The sequence below is a fragment of the Hoplias malabaricus genome, chromosome 7, assembly GCF_029633855.1.
Source record: "Hoplias malabaricus isolate fHopMal1 chromosome 7, fHopMal1.hap1, whole genome shotgun sequence".
Classification (NCBI taxonomy): Eukaryota; Metazoa; Chordata; class Actinopteri; order Characiformes; family Erythrinidae; genus Hoplias; species Hoplias malabaricus.
This window is the reverse complement of record NC_089806.1, coordinates 27319146-27343679: the sequence shown is the minus strand read 5'-3', so window position 1 is coordinate 27343679 and position 24534 is coordinate 27319146. Positions and strand designations below refer to the sequence as shown.

Genomic DNA, 24534 nt, shown 5'->3' with positions numbered 1-24534 from the left:
CACTCTGCACTCAGTGGTCCAAATTAAAGTCAAGTCTTGGAATTCTTGGTTATTAAAACAAGCTGGCCTGAGCATGCATGCATGCATTCATTTGATAAAATATATTATTTTGCTATAAAAAAATGCATATTTAATCTCAGTCTGCAAGCTCCATGGTGGTGCATCAGGTAGCACCACAGCTCCTGGGGTTGTGGGTTCAATTCCTACTTCGGGTATAAATAACTGTGTCTGTGTGGGTTTCCTCACAGAAACCGAATTAAAGAATATTAGTGAGAAAAATCACAATTATGAACAGTGCTGGACCATAATTTAAAAAAATAATATAATAATTATATATATTACATATATATCCAGTTCAGGATCGCGGTGGGTCCAGTGCCTACCTGGACTCATTGGGCACAAGGCAGGAATACACCCTGGAGGGGGCGCCAGTTCTTCACAGGGCAACACACACCTACAGACACTTCAGTCGTCAACCCACCCACCGATATGCGTTTTTGGACTGTGGGAGGAAACTGGATCAGCCGGAGGAAACCCACACAGACATGGGGAGAACACACCAACTCCTCACAGGCAGTCACACAGAGCAGGAATCGAACCCACAACCTCCAGGTCCCTGGAGCTGTGTGACTGTGACACTACCTGCTGCACCACTGTGCTGCCATTAAGAAATATATTGTGATATAAATTTTGACCACATTGCCCAGCCCTAATTTGACATTTTCCACAAATCATTCAGCCCTTGTTTAAGCATTGGCCCTATCAACAAGACATCAACAGTTAATTTCCCATTAAGCCAAAAATTCTTTCTCTGGGTAAGAAAGATGGCCCTCCTGCCCTAATCACAAGCATAATGCGGGTGTTGGTCAGCTTGCTTAGTAGATCTGGACAAGTAAGGCTCAAATGCACTGAGCTGTATTAACAGCATGTCAAAAAGAAGCAGTAATGCTTGCCCTCACCCTGCCAAATCACTGGTACATACAAAAAAACTAAATTCCACAATCCAAATCCAAAAAAACTCATGTTTTGTGACTGGTGATGAGTGAGTTATGAAGAAACTTGCTAAAAATTAAGACAAAATTACATCCTTACTTTATTCTGCACAGCTGATATCTCATCTTCATAGTCTTCCTCATCATTTTCTTCACTCTCCAGCTCTTCATTACTCTCAGGTTCGAAGTCAGCGTCATCACACAGGTCACTGTTGTAGTCTGGTGCTTTCCTTTTCTGCACTTTAGCCCTTCCTGGGCCTTTTCTAGAAGCAGGACTGTCTGACTGCACTAGGCTGTCTCTCTCTCTCTTCCCAGATGTCGAATCTTCAAGATCCTTTGTGATAGTGTGTAGATACTCCAGAGCACTGTGGAAATTTCAGAAATTCAATCAGAGGTAGAAATAAAGAAAGGCATCATGTCAATTTAATATAAACAGATTTTTGTGACTTAACAATGCTGGATGTTTTGATGTATTAATTATACAAATGTATTTCTTATGTTAACAAAACTACTCCTACATGGTACCTTGAATTTTATATTTTTAACAGAAACAAAATTATAAGAATCATACGCTTTGGCAGCTCTCCTCTTTGGGCGGCCACCTGGAGTCATCTCAGGGGGTTCTGGAACAGCATAGTCTTCATGTTCTAGAGGAGTCTGAACAGGTTCACTGAAGATTTTTAGCCTCTTTTTTACTGGAGCCCTGGGCTTGGTTTCTTTTTTTGGTTCAGCATTTGAAGTGGAAGATTTCTTCCTAATATAACCTATCCTTTTTCTGCGTCTCTTTCTGCGTTTTCTGCTCCCTGGTGGTACAGTCGATTGGTCATCATCTGAGAAAAGTTGAGAGTCTGCTGTCTGTCCTGCAAATGCAAAATGTAGGTTTACAGTAGCACCATATTAACAACGGATAAGCAAGGCGTAGTTGCTGGTAGGGAAACATGGCGTTATTGATATCCTAAATGTATTGGCTGACAATTGCTTAACAACATATAATAGCATGGGAATACTGTATTTAAGAAGAGCTGAATATTTAAATACCAATTTACTGCATATGTATGTTTATCATATTACTTTGTCTATACATTTTTCTCTAAATGTTAATTTAATAGAATGTATGTATTGTCACTTACCTGCAGAGACATGCCACTTCAGTCAAACTGCGTGGCAAAACAATCAGCTTTGTTTAGTATAGTCTTAAGAAATATGTTTTAATTTGTGCACTTAAATCAAGAAACGTTCCTCAGACTGATGAAAAATATATATGTATATAGTCCTATATATATATAAGACGTTTTTACGTATGTTACAACATTAAGCTTGCAATAACAAAAGGACCATTTTTGGTGCCATTTAGAACCATTAAAAAAAGAAAAAGCAGACATAAGACCACTCAATATTTATTCCATCAATATAAGGAATTTTCCAATGCTAAATAATCTTGAGAACTTGCTAAGGTTTCTTAGAGTGTTTGTGGATCCACTGATTTCTGTCAATAACAATTTTACAGATTTTAAAAGAGAAACAGTAAAACTGGGACTAAAACAAGCGATGACCTAATTAAATTAAAGGCAGATAGCATTGCCAGTGACAATCACTCTGACATTCACCAAGGTTAGACATCTGTGCAAGTCAAACCAAAAACCTGGTCAGCTGCATAGAAGACAGGAAAGGTTTTGACAGCCCATTGCATGTGTATGGCAAAACTGTTAGAGATATGTTCGCATGCAGCAGATTTAATGTCTTGAATGAGGAAACACACTGGGTACTTCACTGCCATGTCTTCATTACTTATTTTTGTAAGGGTTTGGTCATATTCATTCATTCATTGTTTGTAACCGCTTATCCAGTTCGTGGTGGGTCAGGAGCAACACACACTCACATATGAACACTTCTTGCCAATCAGTTGCCAATCCACCTACTAATGTGTGATTTTGGACCATGGCAGGATACTGGAGCATTCGGAATAGCAGAGCGGGGCTCAAACCCACAACCCCAGGACCTTGAAGCTGTTTGACTGCAACATTACATGTTGCACCACCATGCCGCCCTTGGACATATTAAAAAAGCTCCACATTTTTGCTAAATGTAATTGTAAACGGCTCTTCTCTATTCCAGCCATTTTTGTGTTTTTGCTGCATTCCTACTGAACACTGATGCTGCCACTCCCGCCAGGTGTGATGTCACATGTACTGTCTATTGGACCCAATATCTACATTTTTTAAATGTTTATCTATCAGCAACACACCCTGGAGGGGGCACCAGTCCTTCACGGGGCGACACATATTGACTCATACCTGGGGACTTTTGAGACGCCAATCAACCTACCAACATATGTTTTAGGAACTTGGGAGGAAACCCAAAACTCCTTACAGACAGTCATCCAGAGCAGGACAGGAACCCACAACCCCCTAGGGTCCTGGAGCTGTGTGACTGTGACACTACCTGCTGTGCCACTCTCAGCAAACATATGCAGAACAAAAATCAGATGTTGACATTGGTCCGGGTTTCCATATTTGTGTTCTTTAAAGTAAAACTAGGTGACATTTTTTATTTAAATTACAGCTTCAAAATCAATGTGATGCTTCTCTGATCTCTAATAGAGTAAAACAAGTCTCTTTTGTTGTTAATCGGGGCTCAGCACTGCAGAAACAGCATTATGCAACTTCAGCACTATGGAGAAGGGTAGGATACCTCCCCATCCAACTAAGATTCAGGATATTGTTGTAAATATTAATTACACTCTGCAACAATAGGGGGAGTCCAGGAGCAAAAACACCTAACTTTATCTAGTGCTCCTTTAATTCTTGGTCATAGTATTGTCAATAATACAAATCAATGAAACCGAAATGCATCAAGGGCACCAAACTTGCCTTCAGATATTTCTTGGCTTCCTTCAAGTGAAGAACAGATCATTTTAGTGTCAGCCTCTTGCCTAAAGCTCATTACAGAAGAGTCACAGTCTAAGGCCTGAGGTTCTGAATCTCTGGCCTGCAGAACTCTCAAAGAATGTCCGTTCATGTCACAGGTGCTTGCACTGTTCACATGGTTAATCTGTCCATTCTGGTCCTCTTCTTCCTTTTCAGAGGGAACCCCCATTTTCTTTCCTGTCTGTGTGCCCACCTCTGGGGCAGTAGCTGCCATCAGCAAAGTCCTGCTTTCACAGGAGTGCTGTTCATACAGCACACCAGCACCTTAAAAGGAGCAGACCAGAGAAAGCATTAAAACATGACAACAAGTGATTTATGTACTGTTGACTGTGACTTCAGACTTTTCTAAGACAAGCCACCTATGAAGTCAGTGCCCCTAAGAAAATTGTTTTATTATTATTATTTTAAACTAAACCATTATTAGAACATTCCATTTCCAAAAACATGTTTCATGCTGATCTTCCAGAACTCCAGTAACACGGCTGTGTCCCATCCACTCATATTAGCAGAACATTCACGCTACCCAATCGTCAGTGTCTCTACAGAGCTGAGAACGATACGCCACCCAAATAACAGCCTACCCCTTTGCTGTATTGACTGGTTAGCGTATAATAATACAACATTGTGAAATGTTGTGATTCTAGATCGATGTTCAAGCACACTAAGCCGACTTACAGGGTACAATACAAAGGGAAAAAACGTCTACAAATGACTTTTATTTTTAGTTTACAGGTTCACCTTTTGGGCAGTAGAGTGTGCTCATGTTCAGTGATAGGAGAAAGAAACGTGGTGTTCGTGGGTCGCAGAGTACATCAATCCTCATTAATTATCTTCCAACGATACATCGTTTTACAATGTTCCTAGTTTTAATAACTGTAGCTCTTCACACTATGTTAACATTAGTTCGCTTAAACTCTGTTAAAATTGACCGTAATATACTCACTGTGGAAAACGACTCTTTATAAACTCGTACTATAAAACTATCGCCAAAATGCTAACATAACCTACTTAAAAACAGAGCTGTATAGTGTGTAGAAAAGTATAAAACGATAAATAATGCAGCCCAGATTAAGTCTAGGTCGTCTGAATATGAATACTGAAACATGTTGTAATTGTTTCACTGATCTAACATACTTAAATATTACTAGCTAACTTCGAATGTTAGCCACATATTTACCGCTTCCATGCAACATTAAGGGTTTCTGTTTTCTTCGTTCGGGAGTAGACAGATATATATAAATTAAAACATTTTCCAGTACTCCCAGCGCCTGATACTCACTAAACACATAAGAGCCGTTTCCCCTGAAGACCACGGTTTCTTGGTGGCTCAGTGTGTTCGTCCGTACACGATAGCTCCCGGCCTCGGTCCCGGTTCGAAACCCAGTCCCGAAGATTTGATATATCGCCTCTTACACAGCAATTAGCCAAGTTCTTCACACTTAACTATCTTCTCTATCAAATCCGAGATAACCGTGAAATGCCCTATATTCGACACTACAGCGTTTTCATACTCTTTATCTCCAATTCCTATACCTCAGCGTGTCATGTCCGCCATATTTCCAGACTAACACTGACCCAGCTCTTTAGTGCCCCCTACACTTCCAACATGTAAAACAGCAGTCTGTGCAACCAATGTACAGCCAATCTGTCTCAAATCCTTCCATACTTCCTACGTAGTGCACTATGTAGGCAATGACTACGGCTTTCACACTGAAACAGTACTTAATATTTGGGGGTACAACTCAGTTTTCAAACCCATTTAATGTATTCTGTAGGTATTAAATAAGGTTAGGGAGTCATCTGATATTTTTTGTTTCTTCAACAAGCAATGTATAAATAGGTAATATTTCTACATTAAAATTACAGCTTAAAAACAAACTGCACTTGAACTGAACTTGTAATGCACATGTAATTTTGCAGGAGGGTAGGAAACTCCTGCAACAGTCAATTTGAATTACACTCTACTGTAGGTGAAAACCAGGAGCAATATATATATCTTGCCAAGTGTTCTTAATAAAATGTAAACTTTTCTTGTGATTTGAAATTGTTGATCATTGATGATAGGAGCCGCATGTAAAACATATTTATATACAAACCAAATTGACATGTGAATCTACATGTTTTCCTCATTCATTAATTTATCTCCTGTAAATGCTTCATCTGCATATTTAGGGTCTCAGTGCATCTAGAGCCTACTTGGAATCATCTCAGGGGCATTACACCCTGGAGACAGTTTCACACAATCACCCAGTCACTCACATATTCAAACCTGTAGTGTTTTATACACTCACCCAATCACACACTCAAACATTTAGTTTCACACATTCAACTGTAGAAAGTTTCACACACTTTACCAGAGAGCACATACAAACCGGTACTTTCACTTGCCCAGTCACATTCAACTCTGTAGAGTGTCACACTCACAATTAAACATGTAGTTTCATACACACACCCAATCATCCACTCAAAACTGCAACGGTAATTCCAGGTGGTTGCTAAGGTTTTGCTGTTATTCAATGTGGTGGTTATTAAATTGTTTCTAAGTCACTGATAATTATGTCATGTGCAGTTTTAGACTTAGCAAGTGAATGGAATCTCAGGTTTTGCTGTTTATTTGCTAATATATATATACTGTGATTTGTTATAAGACAAGACTGCTCAAATGATCTGACTATGTTTCTCTAGATTGGCTGGATTATGCCCAGGTTTGAAAGCTACAATTTCAAGCATAATTTATTTATACGTTTCAATACAATAAATACAAGCAATAAAAGACAAAGGCTAATACATAAACAAATATGTTTACTTGACATATTGAAATGTTTTGCAAAAATTTAGTCAAAACATTTCATAAGTAAATGGACAACATATGCAGAACACATGTACTGCTACCACCATATCAAAGCTGATGCATTATGTTCTTTTTGCTTCAGTATATTTGTGCACTGAATTCAGATGTAATACATTTGGAAGGACAAAAAAGTTACCTTCTCAAGGCAGACTAAATCTACTGATACATTTCTGAAGTTGGTTTTTGGTAGATCCACTCATGCAATTTCCCTTTTACAGTCACAGAACTTTGACATGAATTGCATGTTTGACATGACAGGAATACCCAGTTTAATGGATCCTATTTCCAAATGAGATGTTTTATACATTTTATTTATTACTTATATACACACACACACCTGTATTTCCTCTTTTTACTCTTGTTTGGTTGTGTTAATAAAACTCTTCAAAAAGAAGACTACACAGACATTTCACAGTTAATGTCTAATGTTAAAACATTTGCAGGAAAAACAGAAACCAATAGGTGCAAAAACCTTCTCCTGGACACAGTATTTGTACTCTTTTACTAAAACCATAGATACGAACGTAAATTAGTAACTATCTATAACAATTTTAGACTACTACAAAAGTCATTCCCCATTCAGTTCTTCTCCAGCTTTCTTAAAGTATCCTCCATATGTATGCCGTAACAGCATACTTTGAAGCTAGTGCAGCCAGAAAACACCACTAATACAAAAACTATTGTCCACAAGAAGCTTGTGGCCTGTATCACTTCATGTCCCCATTCGACACAAAGTCACAAAGCACTGTTATGAACGTTACATGCAATAGGTTACACAGGTACTGAGAAGACAATAAGGCATGAAACATGTGACTTGCACAGCAGCAGCAAACTATAAAGTTCCCGATCCATTATGGAGCTCAGGGAACAGTGCAAGGTCTAGAAAGAATAATATAATACGATCTGCTAAGCACTGTAAACTGTACTGTTTTGAAAAATAAAAAGGCTTGTGTGATATTTGAGCAATCTGTGAAATTTGGTTGATCAACTGTGTTGTTTTTTTTTGGACATGGAGATTTGAAATCTTTCAATACATGCCACTATTCTAATTAATTGTGTTGCACAAACTCACTCTTTCACTCACTCATTCACTCTCACACACACACACACCAGACTAAGGGTGCTTTCACATATGTATATTTCTAGGGTTGTCTATACAGTTCAGTTTGTATTTGTTTGCACTGCTGGTATTAATTTCCCTATTTATTATTTTGAGGCCTTAAAAGTCCTTTGTAAAACTTTAACAGCATACCGGAACACTAATATTTCCAGTGTTATCAGCCTAATAACAACACATTTTTCTTTCATGAAACAAAGAGAAAATAGCAATTGCTTAACAATGTGCGCAGGCTCCCATGTGGTACATAAGCCAACATAAGTGTCAGCTGATGTGACTGATTTGGGATTGATAAAAAGCATTAGATGCTTTTTATGAAGGTATATTTGGAGCAAAATACATGAGCAGTGGAGTTTGTAGTATTAAAAAAAAAAAACTCCCACAAACAACTGAACAGTTAAACCTCCACATCTGTTAAAGAAGGTAGACAAAACTAATTCTTCACACACAATTCTTAAAACAAAACAAAAAATATCATACACTCTGTTTTGCTACAGTTTCAGAGGTGAAATGATGCAAAACACATCCACACGTATAAAAATGTGAAGTCATGGACAAGATTTGCACATTTGTAAATCAGTATGTGAATGTATAAAAAAAAACACTTACCCGTAGAAAACATTTGTGGGTTTTTTTTTTCTTGGATATTTATCTTGCACAAACAAGTCAATGATTAAAACTGCTTGAATCTGTAGCTACTTTTTGTGTGTGTGTGTGGGGGGGTGGTCTGATGTCTCCTGGTTCTGTGATAGAGCACCTCCTACAAAAAGCTTTCCCCAGAAAACAAACATGGAGGTATGTGTAGTTCTTGAAATGGGAGGAAAAAGGGAAAACAGTAAACTATGCTTTTTCTGATTTATAATGGAAATCAGAATGTGTGTAATTTCACATATTCACATACTGATTTGCAAATGTGCTAATGTTTTCCATGGCTTCACAGTGTAGCAAAATATTGAGCGTATTATATTTTTGTACTTATGTGTGTTTAATTGGCTTTGGGTACATGCAATGAACAATTTGTGGTGTAACTGTTAAGTTGTATTTGCAGAAGAAAAAACTATGGGTTTCAAATCTGTCTGAACAAAGACTGTCACTATAAATTTACTGATACACGTGTGACTATTATCTACAAGTCCAAATTTCATGGTTACATGTGCTCAGGTGTTTTGCACCAAATATACCTTTATAGCTCTCCTCCAGCGCCAACCAGTGTTACATTAGCAGCAGTCTGAAAAGAAGCAGTGGCTAGTTTCACGTGTTTCATACATGCACGGTAACACAGAAATGTTCTGGAGCTTATCCAGAGCAGCTGTATGTGTAAAAGCAAACACCTGTAAACACCATTTGTTCCAGATTTTACCCAGACTTTATCCTCCTAGCGCGCTAGTAGATACTCCAGAAAGTGCAGCCACATGCCTAAAGCATGCACAGAATTTTCTGCTGTGAGGAGGCTTCTGACATAGAAATTCTCCTGCTATGTGTCTCTCTGGAGTTCACATGTGAAAGGGGCTTTGGAGACTTTGGAGACCTCCCAGGTTGATGGCATTGTGTTCTCTCTGGGGAGTCTGAGCTAACAAAATGAATATTATGTCTAATGACTTGGGAGGACGTTAATTATTAATTTGAATGTAATATTCTTGATAAGCTTTTGACTCACGATATTATTAACTAATTGTTTTCTACATAACAACAAAAGAAATGCAGTTTTGATTAAATCAACCATTCCACATTGAGTAAAAATGCCAATATAAACAGCCTATACAGCCTTTACCTTCTGCAATATAAATGAGATTTTTTACATATGATTGCTCCTGAGAACCTATACTTTCTCAAACTTGCCTAGCTTTTACAACCCAGATGACTCGAGTAGTTTCCCTTATGATGTTTATAAAGTAAGTCCTTTGAATTGCACTCAAAACAGTTTGTTGTAATTTCTGACCTCACAGCTCAAACTCAGTGAGTACCATGAACTAAAAGCAAGTTAACTGCCACCTTCTCCCACACAAAAAAATATGGCAGTGTTTGGAATGTGTATCTTGCCAACCAAACTGTTTCATATGTGAAGTCACCCTAATAAACAAAACAGGCACTGTAGTACTTAAAGGTCACACATACAACACTGTACACTTTCTTCAGTATTGAAGATAGAAACCAAAGACTGAACACTTGTTTTAGTGACAAAGATGGTGGCTTGTAGCTCACTTGGGATGAGAGATGGGCTTTTTCAGGGTCCATACATCAGCATCTGCTTCCTCTGCTTCCGAATCACTGCTGGAGCTTCCACTTCCAGTGGTGCTGCTATGACCTTCGCTGGCACAGTACTCATAGCAGTGTTTATCTTGGTTGCTTCTCTTATTTCTCCTGCACTGCCTTTCTTCTTTCCTCTTCCCTTGTGATGTTTCTGGGAGCACTATCTCACTGGACACAGCCTCTGCCGGGGTCTGTGTGTCCTGCCAAGTGCAGGGTCCTTGGGGGAAACGAAGGGCCGGGTTTTGCATGGGAACACTGCTGTGGAACTTGAGTTTGGGCTTGGGCTTGGGTTTGAGCCGCCTTTCAGAGGTGGAGGCCTTGGCCTTTGCCTTGCTCTTGTTTTTAGAGGTGACAACAAACCAGTCCTGATCACAAAATAAATAAATAAATAAATAAATAAACAAACTGCAACATTTGTCAAAATTTTACAACTTTTCAATATTGTGCATTTTGTGAGAAAACGTTTCATAAAACATTTGAAATTTGCAAATTCAAATGCAATAGGCAAATATCTATATATATATTTTAATCTATCTTTTCAGAAAGATAAAGATAAATTGTGTACTTCATTAATGTTTTGGAAAGTTCAAAAGTGAAAAAAATCTCTTCAGGGAAAGGCAATACCAATTCTTAGCATTGAGTTGTAGAGTGGCACTACATTCTCTGGAGTGATGGAGCTCAAGATGCTTGAGAGTATATTATTGGGACATATGCGACATAATCCAAAATTAACCATTCAACATCACTTACCAGGCCTCACTAATGCTGATTTAGTTAAATATTACTTAATGAACTGGGCATGATGCACATTACAGACTGTAAACACAAACAAGCTGTATCACCTCCATATTTAATAGGATTCTTTCCCCAATTTTGACTAATCAACAGAAACTTTATAATGTTTAAAATAAGCCGTTTACATACAAATTATATCACTGATACACATCTTAAAAACTACTGCCTGCTCTAAGCCACGTGTTTGAGTATTAACATTTCTATATTACATGGTACTGTAGTTACTGTGTCAGCTACACATGGTTACATTCTCTAAGCAAAAAACCTTATAAAAAATGTGTTATTTAAAATGTTTGTACACAGACATTGGATGGCACCATAAGCTCCAATATGTCAGTGGTTCCCATTCTTGATGATAAATAAGCAAATTAATAAATGTAACAAGTATTTAGTGAAGTCTTGTCCAGATCAGCTCCCAAGGCTCCCAAGACTAATGAGCTAACAACCCTTTCAGACGTTGAAGTGAGTGTAATGGAGCAAGGATAAAACTACAACATGTAGGGCAGTAGGACCAGGAATGCGAACCACTGAGTAAGCCCTAGTATCATCTTCTTTCATGAAGAACAGATTAATTTATTTGTTCCAAAGTTCTGCAAAGTTAAACACTGCATTTGTAAGTCTGCAGTGCACATTTAAGCTAATCAGAATGCAAAACATTGTGTCCAGAGAGCTAGGTAGCTGGTGCTTCAAAAGAAAGACTCAATAAAAAAATATTTCCGCAATAGAGAATTTTAATACTGCTAATTTAAAAATGTAGATGTTTACATTTTAGAATTTAGAAAAGTTAGATATTCCAAAACCAATGTGAATAAAAAAAAAAATCAAAATTAAAACAGCAGTGAAAAAACGTATGATAAAAGCAGCATGTCTGTACTTCCCATGACTTACATAATTAGTATAATCTTAAGACACACAACCATTTTCTTGCAACTTAGGAACATAAAGTGCTATTTTCTGAATGCATAAAGTAATTAAGAGTTAGTAGAATTAAGCACCAATATCCAGTCCACCAAACAGATCATCTTTAATCCTACATTATATTTCTAGTAATGTTTTACCTGGGAGTGAACAGAGTTGATGTGGTATTTCACGCCACTTTCCGAGTTGAATTCTTTCTTACATATTAGACATTTATACTTCCCAGTGTGAAAATCCCCCTGCACAGAAAATAAATAAATAAATAAACAAACATATATAGCCAAGGTGCATCCAAAAACAACCATCTTCAATTAATCATTTTTTTCTTTACTCAATAAGTTGACTGATCCAGCAGTTTTTTTAACACTTAAAACTTATTTAAGCAATATGATTATATACCAATTTGTATACCATTAGAGAGTACAGACTCAATATAAACCAATAAAGGCTAACCTCAAGTATGATATTCCTTCAATTCAACAGTACTACAAGTGCCGTTTATTAGTTTACAGTAATAAGTGACAAAGGTTTATGATGTTCTTAAATTAATGTTTTTGTTGGATCAACACAAATACATTTACACTGGGCTAGAACTGCACAGTGCAGGCCTATATTACTGAAAGCCAGCTACTTGGTATCATTTTCATTTATCTGTACAACCATTTAAACCTGCCTGAAGCGCAAAGGTTAACAGATATACCAGTAATGTGGAGGGATATTGCTTAGTTCAAAATGCCAATACTGTTTTACTGTTAGTACTTATGGAATTACTCTTATCCAATCAAATTACTTTGTTGGAACTAACTGCTGTACAATGTTAAGTATTTAACTTGGGAGGTTATGTGTAATACATGTGTTCTCCACCTCACATGCAAACAACTGCATTTTTACATGGATCTGCAAATAGTGTATTATGTGCTTGCAGGAGAGCTTTGACTGCCTACTTTTCATACACACCATATCAGGCACAAACAAATAAAGTTGAATGAAACAATGAAAAGAGAACTAAGCTATGTTTAAAAAGAAAGCAATTGGCAATTCTGCCCCTCTTTAGTATGGAGGACCAAACATGGCAAAATTAGAAATTAATTAATTAATTAATAAAATTGGAATTAAAGAAAGAAAAAAAAAAAAAAAGAAATGAGATATGTAAAAACAATAAATAAATAAATGTGTTAATATGGGACATAAAACAAAGAGCAAACAAAAATTATATTTATAATCTATAATTTATACAAATTTATATGAATGCCTTAATCAATCATGTGATCTCAGTTCAGGAGTTCAGAAAAAATGAACAAATTCAACATAAAAGGAAGCAAACGTGTCTTTGGCAGTACTTTTGCACATTCGCAGGTCTTTTTGATGTGTGTGAGATGCCGGGCGGACTGACTGTGCTGAGGTGCTGCATAAAGAGAGATGCGTCTCATGCAGCTCCATTTCTGGGAGCAGAATAACTGCAAGGAGAGAGCTGTCTCTCCCGCACACAGTCAGTCCCAGTGTTCCATTGAGTTGATACCGCTGATGGAGCAAGACATGTACAGTTAATCTACGGTATCGGGCATTGATCAACCAATAAGAATGTTTAGACTCCGTAACATTATTGATTGACAGCTCCCTTATAAACATATAAGAGCAAGGAAAAACTGAAAAATAAATCGGGATATAAATGAATGCAAAAATATATATAGTAAATTAATAAAAAATAAAATACATAAAATCAAAAAAGTTAAATAATACAAATAAATGGCGCAGCAGGTAGTGTCGCAGTCACACAGCTCCAGGGACCTGGAGGTTGTGGGTTCGATTCCCGCTCCAGGTGACTGCCTGTGAGGAGTTGGTGTGTTCTCCCCGTGTCCACGTGGGTTTCCCCCGGGTGCTCCGGTTTCCTCCCACAGTCCAAAAAACACACGTTGGTAGGTGGAATGGTGACTCAAAAGTGTCCGTAGGTGTGAGTGAATGTGTATCTGTGTGTCTGTGTGGCCCTGTGAAGGACTGGCGCCCCGTCCAGGGTGTATTCCTGCCTTGCGCCCAATGATTCCAGGTAGGCTCTGGACCCACTGCGACCCTAAACTGGATAAGCAGTTACAGATGATGAATGAATGAATGAATGAATACAAATAAATAAAAAACATATTTAAAAAATAAAATTAATTAATCAGGAGAGAGAGAGAGAGAGAGAGAGAGAGAGAGAGAGAGAGAGAGAGAGAGAGAGAAAATTAAATACACATGCAGGTAACAGAAATTTTAATTTATGTTTATTATTTTCTCTGGGTTTTTTACATTTTTTTTTTTATTTATTATGATTATTATGGAGGAAATTAATTATTTTTAGTCATTTATTCATTATTTTTTAATTTCGGCAGGTTTGGTCCTCCACAGTTTAGGACTGTGGCATTGTCAAATTCAATTCAGAGCTTGGAATTGGAATTGTAACAACTGGGCACAACCCTCTTTGCCAAGTGCAAAATCACTTCACTCTTTTGTGCACCAGCACTCAGTTTTGTCTGAAACTTACTAACAGATTATTCTCAATAACAGATATGCTAGAGCTGCAAATCATACACAAACAAGAATGGACCAGATTCCTGAAAAACATGAACAATTATGAGAAAACAAAAGCTGTTCATTACCAGTGTGCAGAGCCCAAGGTGAGCCTTCAGACCTGACACACTTGTGTAGTAGCAACCACAACCCTAAGGACAGGACAAAATACCAAATAGTTAGTTATGAAGCCAACATTTTAAGCAAGTATTATGAATTCAGATAGGGGAAAGATGTTCAGACCTTGTTGGGACACTGGACTTTTCTTTGCAGTTTCACTTCGTTCTTCCACTTTCGCAAGACTTCCTGGCTGAAGGCAGGCAATCCAGGACGGGAATATCGCAACTACAACACACAATGTCACAAAAAATAGCAGTGGATGAAATTGCAGAGATATAGTCTAGAATCTGTACTTTCGTGTGATTGTGATATCTTTTAGAAAGACTTAACTCAAAGCAATATTGTCTCTTTTTTCCACACCATACCACAGGAGAGAACAGAATTTGTTCCTTGTTCTATGCGAAAACACTGTACTTCCAAAGGAACTGACAGATGTAGTAAAGCATTCTGGTGTACCTTCCTGTCATCAGGAACAAGGTCTCGCTGCACCTTCCTCTTGGGCCACTCCTTCAGCAGCTCCTGATTAGCAATCTCACGCAGGTGGAAGATGGCCACCTGAGCCGATAAGCGTTTAACCCTGCCACTGGATGTATGCTCTGCGTTGGGGTCCATCTGTGACCTGACTTCCTCATTTGCAGCCACTTGGGTCGCCTAAAAGAAACGTGATCAAGTATAGAAGACTTGGATATAAAAAGATTTTAGACATTTTGTCTCTAGTACAATTTTTCATTATTGAAATTTATCCTTGTGAACATTTTTTCACCCATCTGCCTGTATAACAGTTACATAAAGTTCAGAAATACTGCTCGGAATTTATAGAACAGATATAAAACTGATTTGGACTGAAATAAAAGCATGAAGTCTAATGTGCTGTTCAGAGAGCAATTACATTTCCATGTTTTAAATTAGCATTAAAATATTTTTAATGTGGTTTTGGCAGTTTATTGTTGAAATTTCCATTAAAATGGCAAATCTGTGTCATGAAGTATGACATTCTTCTATAAATAAAAGGCTTTGCAAATTTAAACATAGATTATGAAGAAAAGTAATTCCCTGGTCTCTTATAAGAACTAGCTGAGAAGACTCACTGGGCCATGCTCAGATTTGAGGTGGTACTCCAATCCTGCTCTGGAGCGATAAGGTTTCCCACAGTGCTTGCAGTTCATGAGGAGCTTCTCCAGTTCAGACTCCTCTTTGCCACACTTTTTCATGTGGTACACATAGCCCATTATACTGGTGAAGCTGCCAGTACATCCCTGAAAGAAACAAGAATGGTAAAAAAAACAAACATACATTTATTTATATTATTCCAGTAAGTGTGACATTCTGTGTGTGAATGTGTTGGTTTAACTTTTCCAAATCTCTCCTCGTGGCAGTCCATATTATTTGAGGTTATCATCTAATACCTAGTTTTACCGGTTAATAATGATTTTAAATAATACGTGCTGTTGATTTAACAAATTCATCTGAACAAAACTGTTCTTCAAACTCACTCACACCTACTACTTTGTAGAAAAAAAATCTTATATTTTTATTTGTTTTATATTATTATTTTTATGTATTTACAGTGTAAATTTATAATAAAATATAATTTTATACAAGCACCATGCTTACTGAGAAGACATTAGTTTAAATATAATATAATTATCGTTGGTGCCTAAGACTTCTGCACAGTACTGTATTTTCTTAAATATTAGTCTATAATATTATCTTATAACATTTATTATGAATTAACATTTCAGTCCTTTTGCTTTTATTTAGCAAATGACCTCAGTTATACTGATTTATACTGTTGAACTATTTAAAGGATTATTTAAAAATACTTTTGCTTCTTTAGCCTAGTGCTGTAACTATGTGTATAATTTTGTTAACAATATAAAACTTACACACACACACACACATATATATATACGAAGCATTTTAACTAAAGTATAATTGTGTTTCAACACTTTCAAAACATTTTTTGCACAATATTAAAAATGGTTATTTTATTTAAAAGAAACACTAAAATTATGTATTAATATGCTACATTCACGATCACAGTCGTGCAGTGATAAATAAATTATTCTTGCTAGCCATTTTCAAACTACTTCAAAAAAAAAAAAAAAAAAAAAAAATACATTTTAATAAAATGGCAACTGTCATAATTAATACAATGCAACAGTTACCAGAAAATTACTAATGAGCAGAAGATTGAATTTTGAATTACAAATATATGATACAAGTGCATACCTCTTTTGCGCATTTTAATTTTCCCATCCTCTTCAACACTTTTCTTAATTTCTCTTTCACTGCATGGTCATCCAGCCCATTCCCATCTTCTGGGGTTGGCTAAAGCACAAGTAAAGCAGCACTTAGAATCTTACTGGAGCTAACACCATCATTATCTATATTACCAAACTAATTAAACATCAAGTTTACACTGCACGGCAAAGTATTCAAAACATTAAACTATTAAACATTAAACAATTAACTGATTCAACTAAACAACACACCAGTTTGTTGTGGTCAGCCATGAGGTGGTACTTCATCCCAGTTGAGGTTTTCAGTTGTTTTCCACAATGTTGGCATGTGTAGTAATGCTAAAACAAAACAAAACAAAAAAAAAAAAACGAATCTGTTACTTTTATAAAAGGCACTTGCCAACTGGAAAATGCTAATGCATTCAGTAGCATGTGATTTCCAGTAGACAGTCCTCTGTGCATGTACCAGTTTGCATGCTGCCATGTGTTTCTTCAGGCCCTCCACCGTTTTCCTCCCTACACTTTTGCATTTGGGGCATGTGACTCTTCCCCTGGCAAGAATCTGCAGCTGCCATCTTTCCTCTTGACTTCCTGTAAAAATACATCAAATAACATTGTATTATACATTATAGCTTTAAACCCCTTTATTTGTCCTAAAGTGCAGAAATATTATTTATTCAAAAATAGGTACTGATTATATAGGGGACAGGCCAAGTATTTCCATAAACCTAAGAAAGACATTAAGCTTGATAATGAGGGTTTGCATCAAGTGCTCAGTACCATGCAAACAGTACCCTAGTCTTCACTTATATTTAGACACATCCTAATTTCTGGGAGAATTACCTGCACAGATGGAAAGAATTTTATGATCATTGTTTTACCAGGAGGATACACAGGTGCCTCTTTCTTCATGTAGGAAAAGGATGTCTGGGCCACAGAAGTACTAGCTACTGCATGCCTCTGAGTATACTGGGCAACAGGAACTATGACTGGCACTGTAGGGAAAACATTATATTCATAAATTAACATTCTGCAACCACTTAATGCAGGCCAACACACACACACACACACACACAGACACACAGAAAAATTCATACAATCAGTCACCCTAAAGCCAGGTTAGTGATAGTGAAATGTGAAAAATATTGAGCAAAATATGAAAGGAAGACTACCTGTCTGTTTCACTTCCTCAATATACTTTTTTAGTGAAGCTTGGCTCACTTCCCCCATTTTCCTCTTCTTTTTCATTTCAAACTCTGCATATGACCAAAAAGAAATGATGAGAGTACTGACAGTGTTTGCAAAAGACCACATGTCCTTTTTAATATACATGCAAACATATAGCTTTATTGTGCCATAATAATTTAAACCTATTTTTAATTTTAAAAAAAATTAAATATCTTGCTGTGTGCTTCCCATTTTATTTTATTGGTGTACTAAATTTGTAGACTATGAGCCAGATGAGCTGAAAGTTTCACAGACAATTTATTTCAATTGTATGCTTATTTTGGGGAGTGTTATTATTAGGCAGCTGTTGGGTTGAAATGTTAGAAAAACGGGATACATATTGTCTTTTACTATAACTGAAGAAGAAAAAAGATCAAGAAACAGACAAAAGTGTCATGGTATTCAAATATCTACTTAGAAGGTTTGCCTTCTGCTAAAAAATAATGCACCCAGATGCAAAAGGTGCCATGCAGTTATTTCTCAGGCAGATATGTAAATGTTAACAGGTGTGGTCTTGCCACTAGTGTGGATAAAAATGCTTCCCCTTGATGCCTTATAAAAAGGCTCTCAGATGCTACTTATGTGTAGCAGACCTCTTGGTGAGAGACTGTTGACTGCTAGACATGCCTCTACAATGCCCTCAAAGACATTCTGCTCAGTTGACAGACTTTGAGTGGAGGCGCATCATTGTACTGAGAGAATCAGGATGACTGTTTTGACAAACTGCCAGCTGTGTAGGCTATTCTGACTAAGCTGTTAGGGAGTGATGGGAGCAGTGTTCTTGTGAACGAGAGATGAATCCAGGGTCTGGAGGGGATCTGATGGTCAGTTTCGATTATGGAGACCTCATGCTGAGAGCTTCTATCCTGCAACTGCCCCAAATGCAACACCAGATTCTGCAACCTACAAGTGTGCAGGATCTACAGGTTCAGCAGAAACATCTATTGGCAAATGTCTTGCAGGATGACATACATAACCTGTATGTCTCCATGCCGAACCGTATGGCATTACCTTGTATCCAGGCTAGAGGTGGCTCCACATGGTACTAGAACATTTTAATTATACAGTTTTCCCCAATAAACTTATAAATTCCCTTTAATATTGTAATCACTTACATATACACCGAACAACCATAACATTATACCTACCTCCTTGTTTCTACAGTCTCACTACAGTATCAGTGACCCTAAAGGAGCACTTTGTAGTTTTATGATTAAAGACTACAGTCCATATGTTGCTCTGTATTCTTTATTTCCCTCCTTTCACCCTATTCCTCAATTGTCAGGACCACCACAGTGCAGGTATAATTTGGGTTGTGGATCGATTTCAGCATTGCAGTGACACTGACGTGATTGTGGTGTGTTAGTGTGTGTTGTGCTGGTTCAAATGGATCAGACACAGCATTGCCACTGGAGTTTTTAAACACTGTGTCCACTCACTGTCCACTCTGGCAGACACACTTATCTCGTTGGTCTACCTAGCAGACAGACACAACAGCTGATCTGTTGCTGCACAGTTTGTATTAATCGTCCTCAGGTCCTCACCACCCAAATCATACCTGCTCTGTACTGTGGTGGTCCTATGGGGACCACTGAAGAGCAGGGCAAAAGGAGGCACACAATGTATACAAAGCAACAGATGGACTCCTGTCTGTAACTATAGAAGAGAGAAAGGGCAATGATTCATTCTTGGTGCATTTTTTTTATCTTTGTCAATGAATGTATTTTTATGTATGACCCATACTGAGATAGGTGTCGCAGTTTTTACCAAAAATAAGCTCGCTCCAAGATTAAACATCTCTCACATTGCTGTGATAGAATAATCACAATTAATACAAATGTGACACCAATGTATTATGATCCTCTAGAGCTCCAAAGAAATACCAGATTACAGTATGATTATGCATCTGATTTTTCAAATAATCATCTGACAGGGTTATTTTCTTTAGGTATGTGCCTTTATGAACTTCTTGGAAAAGAATCTGAATGGAACTCACCTGTCTCTCTTATAGTCTCTACACTGGTGCCAACTTTTCCCTCCACTATGCATGTGGTGCCATGACCAGCTGGTGTGGACTGACCTTCAGATCCATTCATTAAATTGGTATGGACCACTGATGAGCATGAGGATCCACCTTCTGAAGGACCCATGGAGACAGGCTGCAGATCATAATACCTTGAACAGTATATCACAAGATGAAGTTGGTAACATAGGCAAAACATCAATATATGACCAAACCAAATGTATATAAAAATGAAGCTGAAGGAGTCTGAGTCTATTACTGTTTTTCAGTATAATATTCAACATCAGAAAAAAAATTGGTGAAAAGAACAAATCCATAATCTCTCTTTTAGAGTACAGTAAATGCTACGTAATTTACCCTCATGCTAATAATCAAAATTTCTGAAAGTATCTAAGTATTTCCACTCACTTTTTTCTGCCATATGTTCTCTTTATCTTTAGGGAACTTGCCTCCTCATTCTAAGGTAAAAAAGAGATTTAACAGGTGTTACATAATCAGATGAAACATTATTCTTAAAGGGCATGCTCATTTCAAGATCAGGGTAAGGGTAAGGTGATTTGATCTTACCATGGATGGAACACTCCCCCCTGTTGCAACCTCTCTCTCCATTATTTTTGAGATTTCTGATGGGATATTAATGGAATTATGTTTAAAATAGTTTACAAGATTTTCATATATTTTTAACATTGCGCAAATAGACTAGATTTGGGTTTATGTCAGGATTACAAACATTAATTCTCAAAGTTTTTAGACAGTGAGTGAAATGCAAATAAATACACAAAGCAATTGATCTTTTAACAAAAATGTTATGTTTAATGACAGAGCTATATAAATGTTTCACCTCATTCATTTATTTATTTTTAATTTAAGCTTAAATTAAAATCAACTCCTTCAAGACTAGGTATGTCACTGGTTTTAAGAGTGGGGTTTGATTCACAGCTTGGTTAGGTACATCATTGTATCAAAACACTCATTCATTGTCTGTAACCACTTATCCAGTTAAGGGTCGCGGTGGGTCCGGAGACCACACGGAATCACTGGGCGTGAAACAGGAACACACACTGGAGGGGAGCCAGTCCTTTGCAGGGAGAGACAAACTCACACAATCACTCACACCTAGGGGCACTTTTGAGTAGCCAATCCATCTACCAAAGTTTTTAGACTGTGGGATGAAACCAAAACAAAACTCCTCACTGACAGTCATCCAGAGCAGGACTCAAACACACAAGCCCTATACCAGAACACAACAATTGTAATTATTTCTATACATTACCGTCAATGCCCGTTTTATAACCAGGAAGACCAAGATCATCAACTCTTTTGCCCACGTATTCTCACACATACAGCTGTCATATACACAGCAGTGTTCTTTATAATGTAGGCTACACTCCAGCAGTCTTATTACATTAGTGTCCACATTTAATCAAATCAAATGTTGTAAAGGCAGAACAGGTGGACAGTCCTTTATGAGCAAGTATGTGTCAAGGCCCACCACTGTAATAATCCAACAGTTGAGAAACAATGTTCATCAGTGGCAATATTTTGTCCTGAGTTTGCAAGGACAAAACCCCTACATGATCACCAATCCTTCATTAATACACTTCAGTAAATAGACTGATATTAGCACATATGCTCAGAGCACTGTCAGAAATATACTGCTAATAAACACAGTTAAACATGTGTAAACAGGTGATAGTGATTGATAACCATGTTGTATGTTCCAAGATTGCGCTCCGGCTGTGATTAATACTAATGAACATGTAGCATGTTTTCATACCACCCTTTGACAATGACTGGTTTAAATAATTTCCTTTCTCACTGGGGGCTTTTTACCTGTACCAGCACTGTTATAACAGTAACTATAAATGTAACTTTCTCCCTAACTCTGATTTTATGGTGAGCTCTAGTATTCGTTTAGTGTATGAAAAGCAGTCCATGATCTAGCATATGGTTTGTGTGTCCTTAACATATGGGTTCTAACTGCACAGTTGTATCAACCAAAAAAATTGTTACTGTCCAAAGAAATACATGCATCTCCAAAACAGTAACTTTATAAGAGAAGAAGGAAAACACAATTCTTAACTTACAACTGGTCCATTTATCATTCCATTTTTATACAATGTGAAGGACTGCTGCTCTTTTCAAATGTAGAAAATAAAAATCGTCATGGATGGTTTTCTTTGGATAGCAACGGAATACAGTGTATAAGTATACTAATGGCACTCCGCTCAACAGTAGTTTTGTTCTATAGTCATTTGAAATACTCAACTAGTGGCATAAGTCATAGCAGGATTTCTTAGTTTAGCCAGATTACTCAATAAATGAAGAATAAAATGATATTGGACAATCCTCATCTTTGAGCTTTACTGAGAAATACTGCTTTTTGATACAGCCCCAAGCCTAAGACTATACTATGCCCTGCAGGATGCCATTTGACAATAAAGTCCTGAAATGCTGAAGAAATCTCTTTCATAGAACGATGCACAGTGAAAGCTTGCCTTGTGATATAACAATTCAAGCATTCAGAGTCTTAATATTTAACAGAAACCTTGTCAGCATGCCAAAGGAAAAAAGAGCATGCAGAACATTACCAACAGAAAGTTCAAAAGCCAAAGCCTGCCATGACATGGATACTGTACACATCTCTGAGACAAAACAAAGACATAGAAAAATTGTCTATTTCAGGGACATGCATGCTTATTTTAAGATGACAATACCAAGGCACGCCCTTTGAAGGACTGGCGTCCCCTCCAGGGTGTATTCCCGCCTTGCGCCCGATGATTCCAGGTAGGCTCTGGACCCCCCGCGACCCTTAATTGGATAAGCGGTTACAGATAATGGATGGATGGATGGAATACCAAGGCACATCTTGCAATGGCTATTTGCTAGTGCTACACTGGCATTCCTGTGTTTGACTTGTAAACCACAAATTTGAGAATGCAAGCAAGACCACAAATGATCTGTACAACTGCATACCCAAAGACGTGTATAATGGCAAAAAAATTTGCATTTACAATTTTAATGCTTTTTTTTAATGTGACACAACACTGAGATGAACACATTACTATCTTACATTTGTAATATGCTTGATGCTTTTCATTTAGAATTAATATATATATTCCCCCAAAACCCTATTAGGTAATACAGTAAAAATATTGTAATGTTTATTTAATATAGATGAAACAAAATTGGCCACGTGAATCTCTCTTTATTGGCATTTCACAAACTGTCACAACTTTTCTTGTTTACGTTTTGGCGATGCATGCGTGAAAATGACCTTTTAGGTTGCAAAAAATTGGCAGATGTGGTTACCTTGTGTTTGGGCCTTCATTTGTGGCCTTAAGGTTTTCCTCTTGCTGGCCACATACATGGCAGACATGTTAACGTTACTTTGAAGGCGATTCCTACAATTTTGTTTTGAAACACAAGGACGTGCAAAGTAAGATTCTAACTGTGCAATTTAACCACCGCATAATACACATGCTGAGCGTGTCGGAGGCAAGTCCCAATAATACGATTCCTTCAGAAACACTGCTGTCGCTGCAGGTCGAGCAGACGCTGCCTGCACTACGCTAATTTAATTCGCATAGTACAATCAAATTCAAATTCAAGGCTAATTGTATATGTCTGGCTCTTGTTGAGCTACATGTTTCGTTTGAGGTGTACACGGTCATATCGTTAGATGAATGTCATGCTCAGAATTCAGGTTCTGTGCAGCGGTACCACTGCTACGTCTGCTGCTGCTTCCACCATCATTGTCAGCTTTTCCAGTGTATAAAGAACCACCAAAGCTTTCACGGCGGAAAACCCGCTATTATTAAGAGACATGTATAGTAACAATTCCTGCCAAAGCCATGAAGTACTTCTACAGCCGGTTACAACTTCGGTAAGACGACGGCTCTGTTGTTGTTTTTTGACGGTTAGCTCGCTGCTAGTTTGTCATGTCTGCCTGCCTCACTCTCTCCCTCTCTTCTGCGACGGCTCTGCTCTCACACTCTCCTCCCTCTTTCTCTCTCTCTTTCTCACCGGGTTGTGATTAACGGACGGCATTGACAGATGGACCGACCAGCCATGACTGAACCCGGTTAAATCCTCTTCAAGCGACCGTTACTGGAAGAAAACAGAAGAGAGGAACAGTTAGCCCCAACGGTTATCGTCCTCTGAGAATATGTTTTTTGTTTTTTTTTTACCTCAGCGCCGTTGCCGCCCCCTTCTCCGAGCTTTACCGAATGAGTGCCGAGCTCCTGTTCATCTCCGCTGAAGGGGCGGACATTTTCCGCCGAAAAAGAGCGTGTCTTACGGCTTTCCCCTTTCTGCTGACCCTAGATCAGTCTCTAACACGCCCCAGGCCACCTGACTCTACGAATGTATCGTCAAAACTGACCCCAGATTAGATATCCAAACACCCAGGCCCCGTAGGGAAAGAGGGACGTAGCCATTGCACAATCCTTAATATTAATCTTAAATTATCCGGCTAACTGAAAAATCATGCGTTGTGGAATACACCTCAGGACTTACAAGATATAG

At 37.7% G+C, this 24534-nt stretch overlaps 2 protein-coding genes across 3 annotated transcripts in view; both read right to left on the bottom strand.

Moving 5' to 3' along the window:
- gtf3c2 (general transcription factor IIIC, polypeptide 2, beta) overlaps positions 1-10147 on the bottom strand; it is a 39610-nt gene extending 29463 nt beyond the window's left edge. Inside the window, exons 1-4 of one of the 2 annotated variants that reach the window (XM_066676098.1) lie at positions 10090-10147; positions 3863-4183; positions 1564-1852; positions 1093-1357 (exon numbers count right to left, since the gene is read on the bottom strand). In XM_066676098.1, the coding sequence (XP_066532195.1) occupies positions 1093-1357; positions 1564-1852; positions 3863-4133 (825 nt within the window). In that variant the 5' untranslated portion in view covers positions 4134-4183; positions 10090-10147. Of the gene's footprint in view, positions 1-1092; positions 1358-1563; positions 1853-3862; positions 4184-5198; positions 5507-10089 lie in introns of those variants that run through there. The other variant, XM_066676097.1, reaches the window with a different exon arrangement.
- znf512 (zinc finger protein 512) lies at positions 6638-24201 on the bottom strand. The gene is made up of 16 exons (XM_066676100.1): positions 24034-24201; positions 23320-23411; positions 20575-20630; positions 20416-20465; positions 19981-20159; positions 17930-18013; positions 17639-17752; positions 17224-17348; positions 17010-17096; positions 16747-16845; positions 15603-15770; positions 14971-15165; positions 14638-14739; positions 14484-14546; positions 11991-12089; positions 6638-10502 (listed from the first exon to the last, which is right to left on the bottom strand). Exons 1-16 carry the CDS (start codon positions 24078-24080, stop codon positions 10086-10088), a joined length of 1977 nt encoding a protein of 658 aa, XP_066532197.1. The 5' UTR covers positions 24081-24201; the 3' UTR covers positions 6638-10085.
- Between the last annotated feature and the right edge of the window lie 333 nt (positions 24202-24534).